Raw genomic sequence first — 25242 nt, 5'->3', positions numbered from 1 at the left:
GTTATGGAAATATGACGAGCACGAGTTTTATTGTTCAGAAAAGTTTGGAAAATCACGCAACCCCTGAACAAACATATGATCACAGCAGTATTATGAACCATTCTATGTTGCTAGGTCATACGGATGAGACATCAAATCAGTTTCTAAAAAAGTTTCTAAAATGATAACTTGATGTGATCATATCATTACAATACACTGATAACCAATAAAAGAAATTGTTTTTCCCTGTTAGTAAAAGTTCACCGCTGAAATGTCCATATACAAGCTGGCAGAGTTTTCTACCCCTCTGCTGCGCACACATCCGTGATTGTTTTAATTACAGTGACTGACAGCAGGTCACGCTTCACGTTACTTTGCCTCACGTTACTTTGCCTCACGTGTATTTTTAGGGTGTAACAAAGAACTTGTGAAAAGGTTGTTTGGGTTGCACCAAAGTTTGATTGACAGTTTTTCCAAAGGAAGCAAATGCACCAACTGAAACACGATGCAAGCAACCCAAAATGTCCTGACTTTCAGTCCACAGTAATGGTCCAGCTTCAGCACAATTCTACACTTTACAGCATTTTTTATTCACCCTGCCTAGTAAATCTTTCTCTCGGACTACATGTGTGGTCTCCTGAGATAACCCTGACGACATGACAAAGCTCCCCTCGAGCAACAAAAGTCATTATATAGCAATTTTGTTTTGTCCACTGGGCAAATAACTAGTGAATGTTCAAACTTTAGCAGCCACTCAATAGATTGACCATTGTTTTTTTAGCTGGTGAGTGAAGTAAATCCACCATCCAATTGCATATTTTACCAGCATTCAGCTGGTGGATGGTGCAAATTTTGTGCCCTGAGAATAATTTTCTTCTGTCAGAAAAAATGTGACATTAATATGACCCAGTCCTTGAAAGTATTCACATTTTCTCTTCTTAACTTTTTATCTTTGATTCTGACTGAAACGCTAGAGACTCCCTTGCACTGCCACCAGAAAAAACATGCCCTTGGCACTCATGCCAGAACTATAAAATGTAAGAAAGTGAGAGTTATGCTATTGATGTGTCCCTGCTTAGTATTGACTGCTGGATCTTTTAAAACAGATCTTGAATGTACAGATTGGTCCTCTGGGCCTCTTTCATTCTCTGTAAAGTAAGACAGCGGTTGGTGTAGTGCTACATTACTTTGAATTGACAGGAATTACCCTCACTGGAGACATGTAGCGTCTTCAGGTATCAACCGAGGTGCAATAACACCCCCTAACAAACCTTTTATTGTATGGATTGTTTACGGCAAGTGGCAGGTAGGGGAAACCTGCCAACCACAGAGTGTGTGGTATAACTCCCAGACGAGCCTGCAGGCGTGTGTTGTATCATTTCTCTCTGCGCGTTGAGTCGTAAATAAAGGCACAAAGAAATCAAGGCTACTTTACACTAATAGAAGGAAAAGTCTCACTTCAACACAGTGAAATGCTAACCTTTTCCAGAAATATAAATATTTGATTTTCCAGCCATGTCCTCGTTTATTTTTCCACATTCTGTTTGACTGGATTGATGTGACAAGTGCAAGAAAAGCCTCACGCTTCTTCAAAGTCACCTCTGTGATCTCCCATTCCATTTGTCGTCCATCTGTCAGTCACAGATGCTAATGAAGACCGTGTCCACTGTCTGTGTATTTGTTTGTCATTGGGGCTGAGTGAACGCAAACTTCAGGCTGTCTCTTTACTGGACAGTCACGGTGGTTTGAAATGTTTTTTTGTTTTTTTTTAAATATCTATCATGACACTCTAATTAATAATCACAGGCATAAAATTGGCCCACATGACTCACAGATTAGAGGCACTGTGGGGGTTTTCTGGGAGTTGCATGAACTTTGATTTAATCATCAAAGACGATCTGTGCAATTAAGCGCTGCCAAGTGGAAGTATGAGAAGTTCCTCTTCTCACTTGCATAAGATTTACATCTAAAGGGACCTCGTTATAGAGAGAAAACCTCAACCTTTACTCTTTTACCTTGTAGTCTACATCCTAAATCTGTCTTTGTTGTGGCAAAATGTGCTGATTTCAGTACGTACAGTGTAAAACACATTTAAAAGTTATTGAATCCGCTAATGATATTAAGTGGCACAAAATGCACTCGTCCCTTACAATTTGAACCATATATTGATCTGATTTTCTTTGTTTCTAAGTAAGTAAGAGTCAAATTTGACAAGTTGCTTTCCAAAAACCTATAAGACATAAACGCTTCCTTTTATTCGTCTATTTAGCTAACTAACTAGCAAGCCCATCTGCCCCGGGAAGCAGTGTTAACGCTCATTTATCTGTTCTCGTGCCACAGGGGAACCTCAAAGAGTCAGCCAGATGACGCGGCAGGGTCCAGCCAAGACGACGAGCAGCCGGGACCGTCTCGTCGAAAACGACAGCCGAGCATGTCCGAAACGATGCCTCTGTACACACTTTGCAAAGAGGACCTAGAGAGCATGGACAAAGAGGTAAGGTTACTGCTACCTTTTTTTTTAAACCTAGTGTTGTTTTGTCCTCCAAAAGATAACACAAGTTCACGAAGAGCAGGAATGTCCTGAAAGGCTTGAGCACCTGATATCTTATCTGTTACATGTGTTTGCTTGTGTTAAGTTGTACCTACAGTAACAGATATTACATGGTGGTGGTCTGTAAGAAAAAAAACAAAACAGGCTGTACATACAGTAACCATAGTGTTCCAATAATATTGTCTCAGCAGTGACTCTGCTTAGTTTTTCCAGGGTTAGATTTCCATCGCAACCTCACAGCAGGGAATTAATGGATCCACTTGCTATATTATTGCTCTGCACTGGAGGGCCAAGCGGTGCCAGTAACACGTGTTGTTGATGTCGCAGTATAGATCTTGATTTTTGGACGACTTGCTGTGTTTTGTGTGTGTGTTTGTGTGTACATTCGGAGCTCCTGTATAAAGGAGTCCTTGTTGTTGTTTGACTTCTCTTTCACTCTTTTCTGTTCTTGGCCTCAGCTGATAAGAGCCTTCTGGCCTGCTCTCTTTTGTGCACTGCTGATGGAGCTATAATGAAGTATTTCTTTACAAGCTCAGCACTCACTTACTCCACAATAAAAGTTTCACTTTTACTATAAAAAACAGTGGCAGGCTTTTATATACACCATGTACTTGGGTATTTGTTTGGTCGTGCTACAAGGATTTTCTTTTCTGTTTTATTTATCTATTTATTTTTTATCCTACTTTGTCGTGCCGTGTCAGGTTGACTGAAATCCTGCGCGTGGGTGAAGTCTGCCACATGATACAGTCGGTCATTTGTAGGTACAAATGTTAATGACAGAAATAACGCACACTGAGATCACACTGGGAGTGTGTGCCCCATGTACAAAGGCTCAGTCCTTTCATAATTAAAGCAACTAGTTCTCTTAATGGTGAGCTCTTTTTCTCATCCAATGCATTTCACTGTACTGTCGACCCCGTGTTAACCTACATGTGACCAAAAAAACTGAAACTAGAGTTGAAAACTGCAACATCTCTTGATGATGCTTCTTCTTTACATTTCTGGCTCACCACCTAGCCTGACTTTCAAATGCTTTTGCTGTCATGTCAGTCTCCTTGCTGTATTTTCTACTTTTTTTTTCCATTCTTGCAAGGCAGGTGATGTGATTACTAACGTCTGGGAGCTCTGTGCCTCCTGCTTAGATAATACTCTTTAATGGAGTCAGAAATCTGCTAATGCGTCAGCAGGGGAAAATGTGCAAAGTGGATCCTTGAAATCTCTCAAGAGCTTCTCAGTAGGTGATTATTCTAAAGAAAGAGCTTTTTTGCCTTGGTCACATGGGACCTGACATGTGACAAGCCGTGTCTGAAGTAAGGTCACGTTTGGGCTAGTGAAAATCATTTTGTCTCTTTCACATCATGGGATCTCATTGGAATGTTGCATTGGCCAAACTCAAGTACGTTTTCCCCTAAAGTCACCTAAAAGTTCATAGTATGAAGTATTCTTGACTATGAAGTAAATAAATAGTTGCGTATATGATTTACTATATATGATAGCCATCTTAAAGCTGTGCAAATATATTTTTATATTAACAGTAGTTGGACCTTTTATCGTCTTTCACCTCATTGTTTTGGTTTTAAGGACTTTACTGTCTTGATGAACTTTCATGGCTCTTTTTTTAACCTTTTTTCCAGGCACAGTGGTACAATTATTGTTTGTTGGTGTGAAAATAACTTCTCCACAAGCAATGTATACCAACTATTGTATTGAACTAGGATCAATTACATTTACTGCATATGGGAGCAATGCTTAGTGACTGTTGATGGAGCTAAAAGGCAAAAACAGTTTCCCAAAGAGCCTTTTGCCTTTTTATACGAAGAATGCACACAGTGGATTTGGGTGAATATCAATAAAGGAAAAACATTTTTGTAGCTGTGTGGTCTTCTCTTCCTAAACCTTTAGATTTAACACTGGTTTAAAACCCTGCAAGGAAATGGGACTAGTTAAATTTAACTGAATGAGACGGATGTCAGTGTGATTGGTCATGCTTTAAATGACGTACGGACTTCTGTTTCTGGGATGCAAAACAGTCTGCCCGGTTATTAACGCAGTTGAATTCGGAGGTTAAGTAACTCTGTAGCTGCAGGCGACGGCTCAGTCTGAGAACTGAGCCATGCTTTTCTGGAAATAGATTTTCTTCTCCTTTTTCCTCCTGCACTTTGTGTGTTTTTGAAGAAGGCTGAATCCCATCATATCCCTTTTTTATTTTATGTCCATATATCCAAGGATGATAAAAAATTCTTTTGTGTATTTGAGGAAGGTGCTAAGACATAATCTATTGTTTTTTCCATATGTGGTAACTTGTAAAAATAAAGACTAGTTTGTCTAATGCTGAAGCTTCTTTGGGTGGAGGTGCGCAATGTTATCTGCCATAGAGTCTTTTTTTGGTTCTACTACTAGAGGGCGCTATACCTGTCAAGCTTACTGTTCTCATATGGGACATACGCAATTTACAATGATGAAACCTAAGAATTCATAGGTAGATAAAAGCAAGTTGCATTTGCACTTAATGGCCACATACAAATCGTTTAGACTAAAAAAAGTCACAAACTTCACCAGTTGATAATCCATAATTAAGAAATGGTTATATAGAAATAGCTTGTTCAAATTACAGTGGAAATGCATGTTCTACAGTCGACATCACAGTATTTATTACTCTATATCTCCCAGTGGCACCATAACATTATTAAACAAGACCACCATTAGCTACAATGATAATGCTGTCACTCCATTTCAGTTACTTTTTTAGTTACGAGTACTGTTTACACTTTATGTTAGAGTAGAACCAATCTAATCCATAATTAGATCCTAATCCATAATTAATCCTTCCATTTTACACTTTTTTTTGGTTTTGGAAAGTCTAAAAAAGAAAGCACCACCCTCCAAACTCTTTAAATACTGCCTGTGGCTTGCTAGAACCCTTTGTACACCGCTTGGATATGCTGACAAATCCAAAGTTTGACAGGCCTGCCATGCTTAGTTTCAGTTGCTACGATAAGATTGGACAATTACTAGTTGGGAGACGCGTATGGCGAGCCGATAATTGCTGAGTGAAAGAAAACCTAAAATAGAAAGTCATTTTTAAAATCTGGAATGTATATTTTATCAAAACGTCATGGTATTTGAACACGGGTCCTCCTCTTCTCAACGAGAGATGTAACCATCATCCTAAATTGTTCCTGGTAGAGCTCATATACAATAGCTATGGCAAAAGCAGGACATATATTCAAAGATGACGTCTGTGTTTGTGCCTATTAGACATCATGATGACTGCAGCAGGAAGCAACCTGGAAATTGTGTTTCTATTATTAATCTGGAAATGGTACATTATGTCAGTAGTTGGGTCAGGCCTTCTGTATGATTGCGTTTGAGCTGAGGTGGTTAGACTGAAAAATGTTCTCTGTGCCTCATTTTATTGGAGAATGTGGGGTAATTTAAAAGGAGAGAATGTGGCATATTCGTCAAGATTATTGGACAGAATGCAAATGTTCACAATATATATTGTGAACTTTGCAAATGACTGGTTGATTGATTCATTGTTTTAGGGTTTTTTCATCAGAGAGGATCAGTTATTTGCCCCCACTTATAACTTACGTTGTTTTATGCCATCCAAGGGTTACCCTCTTGTGATGATTTGCCAGTTCACAAAGTTGAGAATTGATGCCACTAATGTGGTAATCATTTACCTTCTGTGCACTACTAGGGAGACGAGATGTATGTATCTAACCTTCATAATCACCCCAAGAACTACTTAATTTATCTCTTCTTGGAACCACAAAGGCCAAAGCACTGTGCTTTTATGCTTTTGTTAATTAGAACCATAAAACAATAAAACTTCATGGTAGCATGGACTTAACATTAATTTTCAATCTTAAAATTAAAGGCCAGCCTCTTTGCTAATGTAGAACTAACATAGTTGAAGATCGAATTGGTTAATGATGTGTTAAGCGCCAGGCATTGTTCCCAAAACACCATCAGCACTTATTGTGTAAATGTGACCTTTTAGATTGCTTGAGCTTAAAGTTGAGTGAAGTTCACCAGTAAGTGGAGAAGATGTGATCACGGTTTGTCCCATCAGGTTGCCTTTTTTACGTAAAATGGCACTATCCCCATCTATTTAAAAGCTCAATCTCTTCGTCATGTTTACCATACCTTGTAATATATCCAAAATAAAATCTCAGGCATATTTTCAGCCGCTCATTTTTAACGTATTATAGGTTCTGCATGGGCCTAATAGTGAAACACAAACTTATCTGCGTCTTTAAGATTCAACCTGAATAAAGATGTGTAGTCCATAAACCAACCAAACACCAGAGCTAAAACATCTACTTTATTTTACCAGGCTCTGTATGCCTCTTTCCATTACATTTAGGAGAGAAAATGGTTCATGAATTTGGGACTCAGAAGCTTCTGTCCGTCTATCATCATTTAGAAGTAGGACTATTTTCTTCTTGCAAACACAACATATTTTGCACTGTCGATAAAGTAAAACATTTGACTCATAGGGAGGCTCCTTTGTAGATACACTGCATTTCAAATGTCATCTTCCTCGGGCTGCCTTAGCTAAAGGGCAGTCTGTGACGTTCTTAAACGCTCTGGTTCTTCAGGGCAAAGGGAAAGAATCAGTCTTAATTGGCTGGAGCAAGGTACACATCTGAGTCAGATAGACAGCCTCACATTTAAATGTCACCAGTGGTTACATGGTGGTATGTGTCAGTTTACCTGGAGCATCATGTGCAGAGTTGCCCAGCAAAAGAACAGCAGTGTACCAACTAGGTGACCTTTCTTTGGAATTGCTGTTCCCTTGTTGGCTTTGTGATGACTGGTTTTGGCTGGAGTCTCTTTCATCTGCTGCTTTCAGTAACATGATAATGCACCACATGCACTACCAGTCCTTTGTTAGATATCATTATTCAGGAAAGGTTGCCCTGTGTAGTAGTCTGACAGTCTCTATGACTGTCACTCCAATTACTTCTTCACACATCTGAACATACCCAGCATTGTCTAATCCAAAACTAGATTGTCATATTCACATCTTTCTGTTCATTTACAAAATTAACTGTTTTGGTGGTCTATTCTTAACCATACAATAGTTATACAGAAGTGACAACTGCACCAAGGAATACTTTGAGACTCACCATACTGTAATGACAGTGAGTCATTTGGTGAAATGTTAATAATCAAAAGTACTGCATTCTTTTGCCTTTACTTCTTTTAGACGTGAACCATGTAAGAGCAACAGCTTTTCGTTTAAGTAAAAAATCGCACTCGCCTATACAGTATGAGCTTAGATGATTAATGATGCGTTTTACTCAAAAGACAATATTGCCTTGTGGGTTTATTGCCTTGTGGGCAACAGCTTTTATAATGATGGATTTCTCCCTGTGTATTTGCATTTAACACAAGTACCAAGGGATGTAAAGAAGCAAAATGGAAACCTATAAAAAACAGTGTCTAAGATGGATATTAAATATATTATGAGCAAACTCTAAGTTAGTAATAATGAAAAGTAAGAACTAAACCACCAAAAGATGTGTGTTAAATATATATTGATTAACCTGTGATATGGCAGGCTTTTGCAAGAGGCTGTAATGTCTGAGAGTATATCATGTGATTTCACATCTTTGCCTGCACTTTTGATGTTTGCATATTAATCACTTAAAACTCTTGAATTTGTCATTGTGTTTCTGTTTCTGCCAAAATTTAAATATTCCTCTTGTTGCTCATTACTTGGGGGGGAAATAAACTAATATTGTGGGCTGTAAAACTAAAACACTGAGCAGAAAGATGATTCAATTCTCCATGGAGTTGAGGGCAACTGCAGAGTCAGGTGATGGGTGTGTTTGGAACATTGTGCAATAACACTATTGAGGGCAGGCGACAGAGTAAGGTGAACGCAGGGATGAGACTCGAGAATAGGTTTCAAGTTGTCCAATCAATCGGGTTCATGTGCCTCTGAGCTTATTGATTCTTTTTTATCAATGTGTGCATGTTTTTCTTACAATTGCACATTGAGAAACAACTATGTCAAACATTTATTTTTATTCTGCTGGAGGCTTGCAATAAAAAGTCAAAGAGGAAGAAACAATTCAAATGGTGGTGCTTGTTGAAACATCTTTTAAAATGACCACGTGAATGAAAGTAAGGGTGAAAACATCTAAAAACATCTTTCCATGTGACATGGGCTTCAATTCCAACAATGTATTTGACACTACACGAGAGTGCCATTTCAGTGTTATAATAAAATAGTTGCATTGATGCTGACATTCTGCATAGGCCTACTTTTTTCCATACAGAATATTGATCAAGAGTCAATAAGAGAATCAATGAAGGACAGCACCACTAAACAGAATCTATAATGACACTGGAATCAATAAAATCACCCATGAGTCAACCTCATTGGTATTCTTGCAGTGGACCGATTATTACATATTATAGTACATACATATATTATTACAAGATAAAGAAAAGATGATTGCAGCAAGCACTTGATTGCTCCATGGACAGTATAATAAAAAATGTAAGAATTTCTCTTCATCAAAAAGAAAATGTTCTGATAAAGAAGATAAAGGGCCTTGTTCATATCAACATTTTATTATAGCAGGAAAATCACAGGTTTCATTTCCACTAAAGTATGTGCAACCCTGTAAATAGATCACAGCCGTATATAATGTAAAAACCTAAAACCATATATAAACATCTGCTGGATTTGAAGTCCTGCTGGACTTAATATTGTAGCTGTCTTCGTTCCAGTAGAACGGTAGATCAACGCGTTTCAACAGCTCACGGCTACACGGGTGAATGATTTTTATACAGGTGAAGATTTAGACACAGGTCAATGTTGGTGTGACATGTGTGACGCCACAGGGCCATTTGGAGGTAAGGCTCATTAAGTCTGGGATCATAGGAGATCTACCACAGTCATAAGTCACAGTGATCCCATGCTCTCCTTCCACCTGCAGGTATCGATCTCCCACATTGTTGGTGAGATATAATCCTTTGGAGGCTTATTAGGGAATGTTTGTCATATTATTAAGATGGATATAGCATCACAGATGACTTTCCTTGTGTCTTTGCTTCTTTCTTAGTTGTGTTTCTTCTGTCCAGTCCAGACAATTTTTTTTTTTTATAGCTGGTGTTGCGCCCTGCCACGGCTAAAACGTATAAAAAGAGTCAAGAAATCCAGAATGCACTATATGGAAGTCTTTATTGTTCTGGGGCAACAGATTTGTAATTACAGCTTCAGAGTGAAGAGTTGCAGCAATCCCAACAAAGCTTCCACACATTGCTTGAAGGATTTGACTCGGCTGATAAAGCGATTTCTGTTGATTTAAAAGCTTCATTTAATTTTTTAAAGCCCCATGTTTACTCTATTGTGATGCTCTGTCTCAGCTGACCACTCTGCCCGGGCCTGATATGAGCATATGAGTGCAACTTGTCAACATAATGCTTCACAGACCGTATCAACACAAAGCACCAAGCTCTGATAAGATGCGAAGGCCATGGCATGTGGAAATGCTCGGATGATAATTGCATTTGTTTGGCGTGAGGTCCGCAGAGATTGAACATGGCAATTGATGCTTTTTATAGGCCTTGCAGAGCAGATGTGTAGGAGGTGTTATGATGTGACCATTCCATGTCATTTGGACTGTCCGATCAAATGGTGTCAAGTGTATATTCCATCAATATGTTGGGAACGAGAACACTTCCAATAGTGGGCAATGATATGGCTGAAAGTAGTCGTCATATAAACCACTGTGTAACCTTTAGGAGAATCTTTTGGCAGAAATTGACACACTTAAAAAGCGAGAGTGAGGTGAGGGGTATTGAGGTAGTTGTAAACTCCAGCCTCACAGCTAGATGCCACTGTATCTCACACACTTTTATATGTTACTTTAGGCTGTCTAAGGCTGTACCTACTGATTATCTCATTATTAATGTAAAATATCTTTTACTAAGTTTTCTAACTTCTGACGTGGTGTGTGCACGTTCTGCCCGAATTTGCATGGCTTCTTTCCGGGTACTCTCTTGGTCCATGATATTTCAGAATTTAATAAGAAATGGCCCAAACTTCACAAGTTCCTAAGGCAATATGTATTGTATCGTCCAACCAACCCAAATATATTTTAATGAAAAACAAACATGTTCACCTCAGTGAATACCTGCCGTTTTGTTTTTGTTTTTTACAGAAAAATTGAAATAACCAGTCTGTGGTGCTGTCCTTGGTCCTCAAACTGTCCACCATACATAAGACTGTGTTTTACTGCCACATTTTAAAAAGCCCGTGTGAGTTACAACATATCGGACCAGTTCACAACCTGCAAATTACTGCTCTCAGGCAAGCCACTCCATCATCCAAACCAGACTCTATCGTCTGCCCTTAAACCTGGAGCACTATGAATATTCCCCCTTCTCTTCTTTCCATTTGGTCACAGTCTTTGGCAGCCTGACAGAAATATCTTCAGTCATCTGACTGTGACAAGAATGTCCAGTTTTGGTCCTCTTCCATCTGTTCTACTTGGTGTAATTTGGTCAGGATTTTTTCTTTCTTAACCATAGAGGTTTAGAAAAGAACAGAATTAGTATAGAAATCTTTGAATTAACTGAGTTTGAACATGTTCGACCGCAAAGTCATGTTTTCAGCTTGGCCTTTATATTACTACCCTTCAGCCGCAGTGTAGTACATCTTTCTGAGATCATGGGGAGAAAAAAAAAAGAAGCCAATATTTTTCTGTTTGCAGAGTCTCTCAAGGATCTCTGTCTTGAAAAGATGCTTGTATCTTCTACATTTGACTGTTTCTTCATGTAGGTGTAGGCAGCAATGGAGAAAAGAACTCCTGTTATGATTGTTTCCACCATAATGGGACTTGACCTTGACTCAGTAGCTGTATGGCATTTGGCCCTTGGTGCAACCCTGAATGAACATCTCAGATGAATTATGGTTATGAACAGGAGGTGGTTGAGGTTTTTATGCTCTTGAATCAACGCTCCCACCATTGACTAGTAACACACCATGTTCCCATGTCTACCTCCCTCCTTATACATTTGCATTCATTTCCTCCTTCGCTGGACCTCAGGTGAGATTTTCTCTATTAATACAAAGCCCCCTCTCTCTGCGCCCACATTAAATGACCCGTCAACGGCCTTACTCCACTCAGCAATCAACTGTCTGCCCCATTACCACCTCTGACTACCTTTCACAGAGGGAGACAGTAATTTTGGCTGGGAATAAAGCTTGTTATAAACCCCCTTCAGTGGGAATTGGCTATTTTTTATTTCTCCCAATGCAGTCCTCTGTCTTGTACAATAACACGGTGCAAACAGAAACTGGTCTGGACAATGAGCGCTGATTGACTGGCTGCATGGAAATGTGTTGAGCTTTCACTGTGGGTCTCTCCTTCACCTATTCTGCTGCTGATTTTAACAGACAGGTATGCTATTGTTTCTATGTTAATGTACCAAGACTAAGTCAGACCTCAGGTGAAGCTGTGCTCTTCATAAACTTTGAAATAAAAAACAATAAACTCCTTTGCATGCTTGAAATTTCGTCATTGCAGGTGTTGACTGTGCAGCTGATTGCTATGACAGCTGGCAATGCCTACTGCAGGTTTTCACTTGTTTGTCTTCAACTTTTGATGAAAATGTGTTTGTCTTTTCTTTGCTTTACTCACATTTTACTCAAGTTTTGTTTGTAGCTTGAGACAGTTTAGGCTTGTGAAATGCAAGTCGTTTTTGTCACACTTTTTACTCTGGCTGTTGTGCTCCTCTCTGTTGTTTACTATCACACCGAACTGTTCTGTCTTAAAGAGTCTGTGTGATCATTCAGAGGCTGTATTCACTCCCTTGTTAGCTGTCTGGGCTCGAGATCAACAGCTAAAACATCCAATATTAGTATTATACTTGAACTTTTCCCTTACAGTAGCAGATAAACTATTTTTTTTCTACCTTTATACCTTGTTGCAGCAATCCAGCTGCTTTCTCCTAGATGTGTCTAGGACATCACTGATGGGTGTGGTTACAGATGCAATAAAGCATCTCTCTGTCCACATGCAACCACACTAATATGATAAAATGTCAGTGATGCTGGTTGTTTTCAGAGGTAAAACAGTGTTACTCTTTAATGTTCACTCATCTTTATATAAATGTCTCCATGCTTTCATGGCCAGGCTGCTCCAGCTTCTTGTCCAATAAACCAAATGATTAATCGATTAAGTAAATCAGGATCAAATTACAAACACTAATAGACTTCAAGGCTCCAAACTGTCAAACCTTATGTGATGGCTAATTTTCTTTCTCAAGTTGGCCTGAGCTCCAGCTGAAAGTCATTGCTGTGGGCAACAGCAGTTCGCTGCTCCCACAGTAACAGCTACTGCTAATTGCCGGCTTCCATTTAAAATGAATGACTGTCAGCTTCTTTTGCTGCGCATTAATCTTTTAGTGTGAGTAACACCTCAGGCCAGATTTGAGTCTGAAGTTAAAATATCTATGTCCAGAGTTTAGAAGTAAAATCTTAATAGCTTTAGTGGACAGGAAACACAAGTAATTGTTTTATCGTTAAAAAAAAAAAGTTTTGATGTGTAAAATCAACCCCATTATATTATGTCTATTATGCAAAAAAGGCATGCGATGAAAAGATAATAAACATCTTTTCGAGTGCCCATGGCCAAAAAACATCTGGTACATCTTCTCCCAAGCAGAGAAATCATTACAGTAAACCACAGGGTAGTTACAAACCGTGCCGATCACAATAACAACAAAGCCTTGAGCCAAAAATGAATTCCATGCCTTAGAATTAAACTTGTGCAAAACTCTATTTGCAGCTTGCAGTGATAAGACAGTACCCTGACGGTAAACTTTCTTTGAGGGGGGGTGCCGTGCTGTGCTTTCAAAAGTTTCATGGTGGGCTCTTTGCTTGGCCTTTGATTGCAGCCAGGAGAAGGATGCCGTGGGAAGTCTGCCACGCTGTTTGTGGGGATCGGTAATCCTTTCATTTCTGCTAAGGTTATAAGACCATTTCTGACATAGTGAACTGGAAATTGGTTTTTAAAGGGTCATGATCAGAATGGGATACGACTGCACTGACCATATACTGTATAGTGCCTCGTTTGATTCATACATAGAATATGGAAGTTTTTGATCTTATATTTTATTTATTTTGTGCTCAGAAACCACTGCATGGTGTCAGGGAATCAGACCAAAACCAAATGCTTTCCTTTCATCTTTCGGTATAAAGTCCTGCTTGCTCAAAAGTATGACAAAATAGTATTCTTAACAATCGAAACTATCATGATCTACTCCTTAAAGTCAAATTGGAATATGAATTCTCTTCCCCTTTTGTTGAATAAAATATAATCCATGATACTCATACTGTGGGGATTTTTCCATTTTCCAAAAGAACTATTTTTGGAAATGTTAGTGTTAACGCTGTCAAAGCTTCAGGGTTCTGGCTGGCTGTGTCCCATGGCTTTGGTGGACTCTCAGTTGAGAGGTGCGAGATACGCTGTCTACTTATGTGACACATTACTGACTAAAGCACATCATAGCTTTGTATAGAAAAAAAACCCCAATTGATAATGTTCCAGTCCGCATAGTGTTGGTTATGTAACATTAGCAATTTAAGACTTTCTTAAATAAGTCTCAGTGTACCCCGCTGCCTTACATTTGTCTATATCCAGTACTCTTTTATATGGTCACTATACTGACAGAAAAATAAAACTCAGCTTTGAAATCATTTAACATTTATCAGCTGTCACAAAGGCACTCTTTGGCTGTCCACATAACCATCAACAAAGGTTGTAATGAGCCCGGCTTGATGCCAGTAATGATCCAAGCCCCAATAGAGTCCCACTACATTAATCCCAGCTTTCCCCCAGCTACTAATGAAACCATGGAAGAGATGATACATGTTTGTTGTGGCAATATTCACCTCAGACTTCCATTGATCTAATGATTACCAATTGGTTAACATGCTCTAATTGGTCAGTAACCTTGGGGCAGTATAAAGTATGAGCTGCTCAAGGAATACAAAACTGATGAGCTGGCAGGATATCTAACACTGTCAGATCTATTTGGCTTATTTTTGTACAACACAACATTATGTATTGCTTTTTTCCAAGATCATTTCCTCATGGTCGAAATTTGATGTTGATGTGATGAGTTTATTACCCTTTCTCAAACATGATTCTGTTTGCGGTGGCGGGTGGACAAAATCAATCAACTGCTGTTCAATGCGCTCTGCGTTATAATAAAGACAAAAGAATTGACTCCTACTAACGTTTGGTCTGAGTTTAGACAGTCTTGCACACGCCTAGAGTGTTTGTTATTCCAGATTCTACTTGTATAACTTTACTGACATTGTGTCTCTGGGACTACTTGTTTAACGTCACTAAGATTACCATTTTGTCAATGACAATTACAACATAAGTTGAGTCCAATTGCCAACTTATCGTTAACATTATTTTCTTTATTGTAAGATCATGTTAGCAAGGCTAATACTGTCATAGCCACAACGTAATTATACAATTTGCAAATGGATTTCCCATACTGTATTTAGTTATACTGTTGCCCAAATCAAATGTCCCTTTGGGGACAGAGTGTACTTTTTCTTATCTTAAATAGTTTATATAAAATTACCACCTGGAAAGGCCCATTTCTTGTTACATTTTACAATGGTATGTAAAGTTGCAGCAGAAGTCATTATCTTCTTCTGTCTTTGTGATCCTATCCTGTATGATATGCTGCAAGGGAAAGCTCTCTGTACTGTTTGACATGATTGTTGTCAAACAGCTGTTTCTAATTTTTGTGCTAAGCTAACCAGCTGCTGGCTGTAGATGTACTGACATAAGACATGAGAGTGTCTCATGTCTCAAATTAATTCTCAGAAAGGAAGCCAATTAGAGTATTTCCCAAATTTCTAACTATCTCCCTCCCTTATCCATTAGTTTTATCTTGTGTACTTGTGCAAAAAAAAGGTTGGCTTTGAACTCTCAAACATCATACGGGATCAGTATTAAAAATCTTTTATCGTCAGTCAGTCTCTAGTTTCGTAAATGAGACTCTTAACTGTTAGCTTCAAGTTTAATCACCTTCCCAGATTACAGTACAGTATGTAACCCAATTATTTCTAGAAGGAAAATCCACTTCACAGATATAATTAGATGCATAATTGGAATCTGCAATGCATCAAGGGATTGGCCTAATTCACGTGATTCCTCTTTATGACACTTTAAGCAGACATTATTCAATGAATTTATTTGTAGGTAATCATTAAAAATAAATAATTACAAGTTTTCATTAATTATTTTTAATGATTACCTACAAATAAATATTAATTCATGTAATTTGCCAAAAGCTATCTTATAGTTTTGCTCTGATTTTTCCACAAAATAATGAAAGCTTATCGGCATTCAGTGGAAGTAGAGAATGTAATTAATCTTATCCACACTTGAGAGTAGGCCATATGCAAAGATGCCATGCAGTATATGAATCAAAGCTGAAAATGTTACATAAACTACAAACAAAACTGAAAGTAGAGAGAGAATTTGACTGCCCCAGTCCAAAGCCTAAAACAGTATCTCACAGAAGTGTCTGTTTCTTTTTCAAAACAGGTGGACGACATCTTAGGCGAGGAGAGCGACAACGAAAGTGAGGGCCGAGGGAAGGAGAAGCCAGGTAATGAGGAAGTTGAGGATGAAGAGGAAGAGCAGCAGCAGCAGCAACAGCAACACCAACAACAGCAGCAACACCAACAACAGCAGCAACACCAACAAAAACAGCAACAGCAACAGCAGCAGCAGCAGCCGCCACCAGGAGCTGGACAGATAGCAAGAGGAGGGCCCGGTCCTCAGGTGCTTGGCATGGAGGAGAGGATCCAGACACCATCCAGTGAGGCCACTCTGCCGGTTAGCGTGCCAAGGTGAGACACTTCATGGCAAAATCCACCTTTCTATCTAGTGTAGCCATTCACCTTTTGCGTCTTTTCTACTTTCTCTGGTCCTTTTTTATGTCTGTGTTACTACTTCAGCATCTTTAGTAAGTAAAGTGGTATATAGATATAATATAGCTCTCTTCAGCCCAAATATGTACGATCAAATGTTTCTCTCTTCAGTTCCTCAGTGGCATTACTGTTGGCAAGCTCCTCTTTCACTGCTCATCCTCTGCATCTTGCATAAACACCTCTGGGCGAGAAGGATGCTTAACTTAAACTGCACTTGGCAAGAATCGAACTCCATTGAGAAATGCTCTGAGAAATTGCAAATGCACTGTATATTTTCAGGTCCTGCTTCTCCAATGACTATTATCATAACACAGCACTTAATCAGCGTGGCCATGCTGAAGCCAGACGGTCTTGTCCGTTGCCATGGAGACAAATTTCAAACAGACAGCAGGCAGTCGAAAGGGTTCAGAACAGATGAGAGCGTTTTAGTGCTGAAAGCAGAGCCTGGGTTGAGCCGAGCTGTTAGATTCAGGCTCTACTGGCAGATTGTTTTGCTGTTGTTGTTGATTATTTTGTTTCTAAGATTTGTCCGTACATTCATTTTATGTCTCCTGTAACACAGTGTGCATTTCTACAGTTACTAACATGTGCATTTCATTCATCATTAAATATGGCACACCTGACATCTGTGGACATCAGTGCTTTAGTGTTGTCTGGAGAGGCAAGATATAACGTGTTGCTCTCTGAGTGGAAGACAAAGTGGCATGGCCAACGTTTTATTTCCTATTATTTATAAGTGAAGGGTGCTGAAAATATCAAAAAAGTCTCTGCACACCTAAATATGTGAAAGGAACATCGGAGGAAAGCACAACTTGAATTAGAAACGAGAAGAAACACACTGTCTCGCTTACTGCTGGTATACTGAATTTACACGGTTTCAGCATTTGTTGGTATATGGGCAACAGATATTTATTAATTTATTTTTATTTATTTATTTATTTATTTATTTACAATACGAGGACAACAGAACTTAGATCAACCAGTGAATGAAGCACACACTCACCTTGCCATCTAGGTTAGTAAAAAAGTACTGTAGTAAAGATTATAACATCATACCTAAAACATTACAGCACCATTAATATAGTATCATAAAACAGATATCAGATATCTAGAAAATCCATGATATCTATAACTATATCAGTGGTTTCCTTATTTTGTCATCCATCAATAATTAAAGCTGAAAAACTTTCACAGCCGATTTACAGCACCAACGCTGGAGAACCCAGTAACACAAGGAGCCAAAGGGAGACAAACATAATCAAGAACATGGGCTGCATGTTTCTTTTATTACGAATGTTTCTCATTAGTTTGTGGTGTGTACATGAAAAATCAAAATCAAAATTTTCTCAAACCACCAAATCTTTTACACATAAAGACACAAGATGTGTTCCCTCGTTATACAGAAATTAAACTCAAGAGTGAGATGGGCTTTTCTTGTTACTTTCAGGCATGTGCTGGATGAGCATCGTAAGTTTCTCTTTTCTTCACTTGCAACACTCTAAATTAGCATTTTGAGTCTTGATAGACTTGCTTGCATCTCGTTTCTTTATTGTTCCCGAATGAATCAGATTCTAACGATGTCTCTAAAATCCCTCGCCACTTTCATTTTGTAGCAGATGCTCAATAATTTACTCTACAGTGGGCAAAGAAAATTGCAATTTTAACTTTCAGACTTTTTGTTTCATTGTTAGAATTTATGAGAGTACTCTGTACTTCTAACTGAAAAATCAGATGTACTTGTCATAGCAGGAAAAGCACCGGTGAAACTGATTACATAATGGTTCTAGCAACTATCGCAGTGCAGCAAGTGATAATGTTATTAGTTACAGTGTTTAACCAGTCCAAATGTCTGCTAGGAAAATTATCTATTCACTCCAAGTTTCAAGGGAGCCATCACACTTTGGTTGGCCAAGCAAAAAAACACAGCCTGTAGTCTTGAGCTCCACTCTGATTAACCTAATGTTGGATTACTGCACCTCTTCTTCCAGACTTGGTTTTCCTGTCCCTGTTCACGCTCACTGCTCTTATTGTAAGAAAAAAAAAACATGTGTGGGGTGTTTTTTTCCACACCAGTAATTCTTTCAGAAACATATTTTTCCTGGATGGTTGTGGCTCAGTATCCATGGCTACCCAGGCGTCAGTAGGCAGCAGCATGATTCCTCCTCGCTTCCCTCTTTTGGATATGTCAGTCCGTCTGTCACCTGATCTGACACCTGCTGGTAATGAGTCAAGCCTGAAATACACCGTCCGCCGTGTTGTTTAGTCGTTAGGTGTTGTTGAAAACTCTGGAAGTCCAACTCAAGTTGGTGCAGGGGTGCAGGGGAGCGGTACACAATGAGACAGCCTGATGCACAAGGAGAACAATGTTTGTTGATTCAGGAAGTATTGTCCTTTCAAATAAGGAGAAATACAGCAGGGACATAGTCTCATAAAATGACAGCTCACCTCTGTGTTTCTCTTTTCTTTATATTTTTAACAACAATGATGCCCCAACAACTATTTTCTGGTTGTAACTCACATTTAATAGTCTTTCTGTTAAAAAACAAGAAATTGCTTTGTTCTGCGCTAACTCACTTTACTATAGCAGCCCTGTATAAATAAATGAACTACAAAAAGAACTGAAGTCCTTTCATACTGTGAAAGCAACATAAAAATTAAAGATTTAAAAGCAGGAAAGAAAGACATGATTGTAAGATACTTTGTACAAGACGAACCACTATGTTTTCCTAAAGGAATACTCAAACTAAAAATATAATTTCTTCAACAATTATGCATCCTCTTCCAGCCTGGAATGAAGGACAGATGAGTTTTGTATTAATACTTATATTTTGTGTTATAATGTATTACATTTCTTCAAAGAACATAGAGCATATATAATAATGTTACACTTCTGAAAAGTGGAGGGAACTCACAAGAGACAGATTTTTAAAAAGAATGGTCAAAATTGAAGCAGCACAGTCCAAACTTTTAGGCTGGATCCTACATTTCCCATCATTCCACCTCATAGTGTTTTTCTTCACAGTGTTTCTTGCCTCCTATATGCCCACTTCTTTCAAATCCCTCACCCAGAGTTTGTAACGCAGGCTACATGTTCCCTCATCAAGGTTAATGTATGATGATCTTTAATGTGTAAAAGTGCCCCTTTTAACAACAGCAAAATAATATTAAAATATCATAAAAACAAGAAGTATTAATATGTTGGCATGTGTAAGAATATGTAAGTCACCATTTGTGTGTTAAAAGTACATTTCCGAACACATTTTCACATCAGAACATTCATCAAATGTTGAAGAAGAGAAGTTTAAAACTTTACCTGACTCAAGTGAGAGCGTACCTTAAATTCACAATGACAAGTACGAGTACATCGTATATTCTCTCAGTATTAACAGTGTGATTTTCCTGTCTCACAGAGAAAAGCATTTCTTTACTGTTGCCCTGTAGGCCATTAGAGGCTATTTAAGATTCATACAGGAAACCATATAGCCACTTCTTGATTTAGTCATGACTCTGTGGGACCTTCACTCCCTCAGGAGCTGGCTTAATAGTTGCCGTTCTGTCAGTCCCCGTCGCTGGCTTCACCACTTTCTTATATTTGGCACGAAATAGACATACATCCGTTGCTAAGATACTGTAGTGATGTGAACGTCTCTGTTTTGTTCTCACCATCATTCAGTATCCGGCTCCTGGCTTTCTCTCTCGTGTCCGTCTGAAGTGAAAACAACGGTGCTCTTATTTATGTTCTTTTCAAGCTTTCCACTGTAATCCATTTACAGACACAAAGGAAGCAGTGGAAATGCAGCCATATCCACGTTCACATGATGGATTAGTTACCTTGTATGCATCTCGGATACAGTCAGGCAACTAAACATGCTTGCAAATAATCACGTCTTGGTTATATTTAATTATCTTTTTTTTGTCCCAATTGAGACCTATCTTGCTAAACATAGAGGAATTTACACCCACACTGTCAGATTAAAGCAAGGAACAATCTGGTTTTCTAAAAAATTAAGCAGCAGTGTGCGTCCCACAGTTAGCCAAATCAAATAATTAGGCGTATTTGAACCCAGCCCCGGTAAGGATTCAGCCCTCATATGTGGTGTGCGCTCTACCCAGCGAACTCCTTGTGAGCCCCACAAATCATTTTACTTGAATAATTACATGCTGTCTTTTTGAAAGCCATGAACACACGCTGGGTTAACAAGAATCTGCCTTGGGCTGATGTTTTGTTTGTTTGTTATTTTAAAATTCTTTATTTTGATAAATCAGTTTTCTGCCTCATTGCACACTCCAGGCATCAAGTGTGTGGCACATACAAGGGTATCAGCGGACCCTAAAGTCTTTAAAGGTCTTCAATCTGAGGTCATAAAATGTCTTAAAGTCTTATTTTAATGATGTCTCACATTTCGAGATGATTCCCAGACTGATGAGAATCTACAGGATTTAACGTTGCGTATTTAAAGTTAAAATTTATTGTTCTGCAGTCAGCAAGGCCATTTTTGTCCTCATTTTATAATCTTCTCAATTAGAAGCAAAGGACACCAAACATTTTGTCACGATGCAGTGTTATTTTCTGATCTTGTGTTGTGTGTAACATTATATTGGCGATTTAAGAGGAGATCATTGAAGCAAACAAGCTTTTTGGATGTAGTATTTGTGCAAGCTGAACCTAATCAATTAATTTTATAAAGTGAATGCTCTTAAGATGATTCATTATTTTAGAAGAGGCAGGAACGTATCTTATTTTGATAGATGGAGAATAATGTGGCAAACATCTTAAGTGTACATCCTGGGAGGACTTAGTCTTTAAAGGTCAAAGGCCAATCAGGTAAAGAGAAATAGGCCATTATCAAAAACATTCAGTGTACCTCCCGCTGCCTCATTATGATATATTCAACTCTGCAATAATGTGATTATAAGGGTAACTGTGTCTTTAACATTGGAATGGCACCATTTTTGTTCATCTTGTTGTTGAGTGTCACTCTCATCTTGGATCTGTCTCGTGTTCAGTCTAAACCCACAGAGGTGTATTAAACATTTTGATTTTTATTATAATAAAATCGAAAATGATTACAGAAGCCCCATTGTGCATTCGTTTCATCTGGAACGTGTATCACCCTTTCTTTGTTGAGGTCTTAAAAAACCTTGACATCCAGGAGACAAGATTAAACTCGATTGTCAGTAGGTACGTGTACAACTAAATACAGTTTTATGTTTTGAAAAGAACTCGCTTCCAGCTCAATAGTTACAGACCGTATCCACAAAAATGGTTTTATCCTTTTGAAAAAGAAAAATATGCACAGCAGCTGCAGTGGCCTTATAATTTGTATGGTCAGGTCAATGTTCTATAGCTGTAATAACCTCACACACAGTTGAAGATTTGTCATGATGTATTCAACAGGGTCGGCTTTGACGTACAGGCAGCACAGAACAAAGACACAAAGAACAAAGTTCCTTGCCACACCATTTTTCACTTTAATTTCAACTAAATAACTTTCAAATTTTTTTAATGTATTCTTTGGATGCGTCTTGAGCTAATACATCATTGTTTGTTGAACCTCACAAAGCTCTCGTGGCACATAAAAACAATGAGTGTATTTGGGAATTAGGTATGATGCAGTGCAGAGTCATTGCTAATGTGTTTTAATGCCTTCCATTACTGTCGCCTCTAAGTAGCCGCTGAACAAAAGGAACCGCTTACTGACCTTGTTTAATCAACAGCATCCTTGAATTGTCTCTTCCCCAAACCGTCTCAACTTTCTGCCTATTGTGCTGCTGCTTGTGCTTTTTGACATTGAATTGCTTTAATACAAATTTGACGTATCTGTGTGACTCAGAAATGAGGTAGATTGCCAGCAAGCTGGCCTACTTGTGGATGTGTTGGTATTCATTAGCTGTTAGTCTGGATTGATGTGAATAATTTATGGTGAGCAGTGGCACTTAGGGCTCTAACAAATTTTAAGATTTAACAAGGAGGTTTGCAAAGTGGATGAACTTTTATCTCCCATCAGCTCACAGAAACTCTCCTCGCATCGCAGTTGAGGCGGTGCAGTCGCAGTTCCAGGCCATTGCTGTAGTGCGCTTGTCAGGTTGAAGTGGTTTGATGTGCCTTACTTTTAAAAGTTTCTCACATTACAGACATTTAGACATTTTCTATGTTTCATTGTGTGTCTCATACATCAGGCATCGGACAGTAGAAGTATTTAACTTAAGTTTTCTCAAATTAAGTTATTCTTATAGTAATATGGACAGTATGAATAACTGATAATCTTCCCTGCTAGGAACCGCGACACTGAATGGCACATCGAACAAGGCATATGTAGGCTTTTAACCAAGGCTGGGGTCACCTGGAGAGACATTTCCCCCTCTATTCTTGTTTTTAATAAAGCTTACTGACAGATAAACATGTCCAGCCTTATTTTCTTGGACACGCAGGCATGGTAACAATGTTTACTGTACATTCGCTTTACAAGTTTAAACTGTCGTGCTCAAATCATACCCGAGGCACTGAGACAATGACGACCTTTAAAGCAGAAAACCTTCCTGCACCCTGAAACTAAGGGTGAAATCAATACTGGTAACAGGCTTTGTATAATACAGATGATTTTAGATGATATCTGATATCTTCAGCTTCAATTCCAACTCGCCAACAGTTTCACTGTGTATTTGTCCACTTATGGTAATAATGACAGTCACCACTTAAAACAAAAATCATTTTTATGTGCATTATAAAAGGCGTGTATAATTTCAGTACTATTTTTGTAGCACTCATCGGTGCAGAGTTTTCACAATATTTTTTTTATTGTCCCCCTTGGATGGAGAAGTGACCCTCAGAAAAGTACTAATGGATCCATTTGGCCTCCTTCCAGACAGTCCTGGCTCAAACACGGATTCTGATGTCTTTGTAAAGTGGTTTAAAATGTCACCCAAGATTGGGTCTTATCCAGGGTGGATTATGCGTCTTTAATGAAGTGATTAAGTTTATGTATTTATTCCATTGGCTTTGGCTCTAGTTGCTCCCATTTGTCTTATGTGTGTATTATAAAAAGTAGTTTTACATTGCGAGGGATTGCACAGCACTAAACTCCGGTTCAGACAGACTAATTATGGAGTTGAAGCCAAACAACAAACAAAGGCTTCCAGTTGAGGATTAGAGTGTGTGGATCTTTTTTTTTGGTGCCAAGTGATGCGCAACTCGGGGGATTTACTCCTAAGTACCGCTTCTCTTTGACTAGCAAGATAATCACGAATGAATGTGTCTACAGATGCGCACTCGCTGTGCATGTAGTGGAAGGCAGTGTCCTAGTCAACTGGTTCAACTGATTTGATTTAGCTTAGTCAACAGAACATGTAGAAATACTTTAGAAATGGTTCGCTGCCATGCTTTCTTCGAGACAGTTGAAATGACGTTCAAATAAATTTCAATTATGTTTGCCCTGCCTTGACTGCACGGTTAGGTTCGTGTTGTTTGTCTGCTGATGTCGAGTTGCTGAGATGTTAACTGTACAATATAGCAGTATAGGTTTACAAAGCTTTCATTATTTTACTGTCTTTTCATCTCACCATTAACCATTGTTTTCCTTCCAATACGATTGCCAAACATTTCACATCACATTTTATGTCATGACTTTTACAGCGATTGGACCCCATTCACTGCTCAGACACATCTGCCGTTATCAGCTCTCCTCACTTTTAATTTCCTGTGTTTGGAGCTGACACACATTCAGATGCTCCGTCACTCCTTCTTTCCTGCGCCATGTACCTCTGGAGTGTATTTATTTATTTCTCGAGTGAAAATGAAAGTGTGAAACGTGTCAGCTTGAGTAAGCATGTCATTATAACATCGCAAGAGCGGGGGTGATGCATGAGGCAAATGAGTTGTAAAGTTTTCCATTCAGGTTGTCAGTCAGCAAAGTGTGAAATTTAAAATATGTTTTATCTTCTTTCACATTGTTCAAGGTGGCCTGATTTGTTTTCGGCACTTCATGCATGATCAAACCTGTATTTCTTATGTGTAAAGCTGCTTGTACAACAGCCACACACATAGTATTTGTCGATAGACAAACCTGTGTTCCAAGTGTCAGCCTGGGAAGATTGATAAAAATTCTCAAATCTTAAAAAAGAAACCTTTACTGTAAAACAGTGCAGATTTTTTAAACTTCTGCTCTAGTGGAAAACATTTATACATATATGCAGTGCTTCTCCACAGACGGTCTAAGGCTGCAATCAGCCGACAATCAGACGATCACAACGGTCAAACATGTCCACAGTCAGCCTGAAATGTCTCTGAAACTGAGCGTGATCCAGGTGGATTCATGGACTAAACTCTTGATACTCTACCTGTTGTGTTCTGGCTTTGTTTATTTCATGTAAAGTGAGTCTGTTATGTCACAGTTATGTTGCAAAATGTTGACACGAAGAAGTTGGTTTGTGTCCGATGGTTTGAGAAAGAGATGGAGAGAGAAAGCATCGGTTGAGAGACATATACAGTGAATGAGAGTGAGGGATGGGCACATATAGACACACACCCAGCAGTCGCCTCTCACACCCCCCACACCACCGGACAACTCTGCAGTGATTCGACACAGCGCCTGATCCTTTCTGAAATAAGAACTGGTCTTCTCTGACTTTTTTTAGTGATTTAATTGTGCCCTCTAATTAATCAAAGGATAGATGTGCAGCGGGGGCAGCAGAGCATGAAGTATTGCCTTTTTTTTCT

At 38.8% G+C, this 25242-nt stretch overlaps 1 protein-coding gene across 3 annotated transcripts in view; it reads left to right on the top strand.

Moving 5' to 3' along the window:
* The window catches only part of ctdp1 (CTD (carboxy-terminal domain, RNA polymerase II, polypeptide A) phosphatase, subunit 1), a 59259-nt gene that overhangs the window by 12736 nt on the left and 21281 nt on the right, over positions 1–25242 (top strand). For 2 of the 3 annotated variants that reach the window (XM_010740970.3, XM_010740971.3), the window contains exons 11-12: positions 2320–2473; positions 16138–16445. In XM_010740970.3, the coding sequence (XP_010739272.3) occupies positions 2320–2473; positions 16138–16445 (462 nt within the window). Of the gene's footprint in view, positions 1–2319; positions 2474–16137; positions 16446–16637; positions 17159–25242 lie in introns of those variants that run through there. The other variant, XM_027286846.1, reaches the window with a different exon arrangement.

The sequence above is a fragment of the Larimichthys crocea genome, chromosome XIII (genome assembly GCF_000972845.2).
Source record: "Larimichthys crocea isolate SSNF chromosome XIII, L_crocea_2.0, whole genome shotgun sequence".
Taxonomy (NCBI): Eukaryota; Metazoa; Chordata; class Actinopteri; family Sciaenidae; genus Larimichthys; species Larimichthys crocea.
This window is presented reverse-complemented; position numbering and strand designations above follow the sequence as displayed.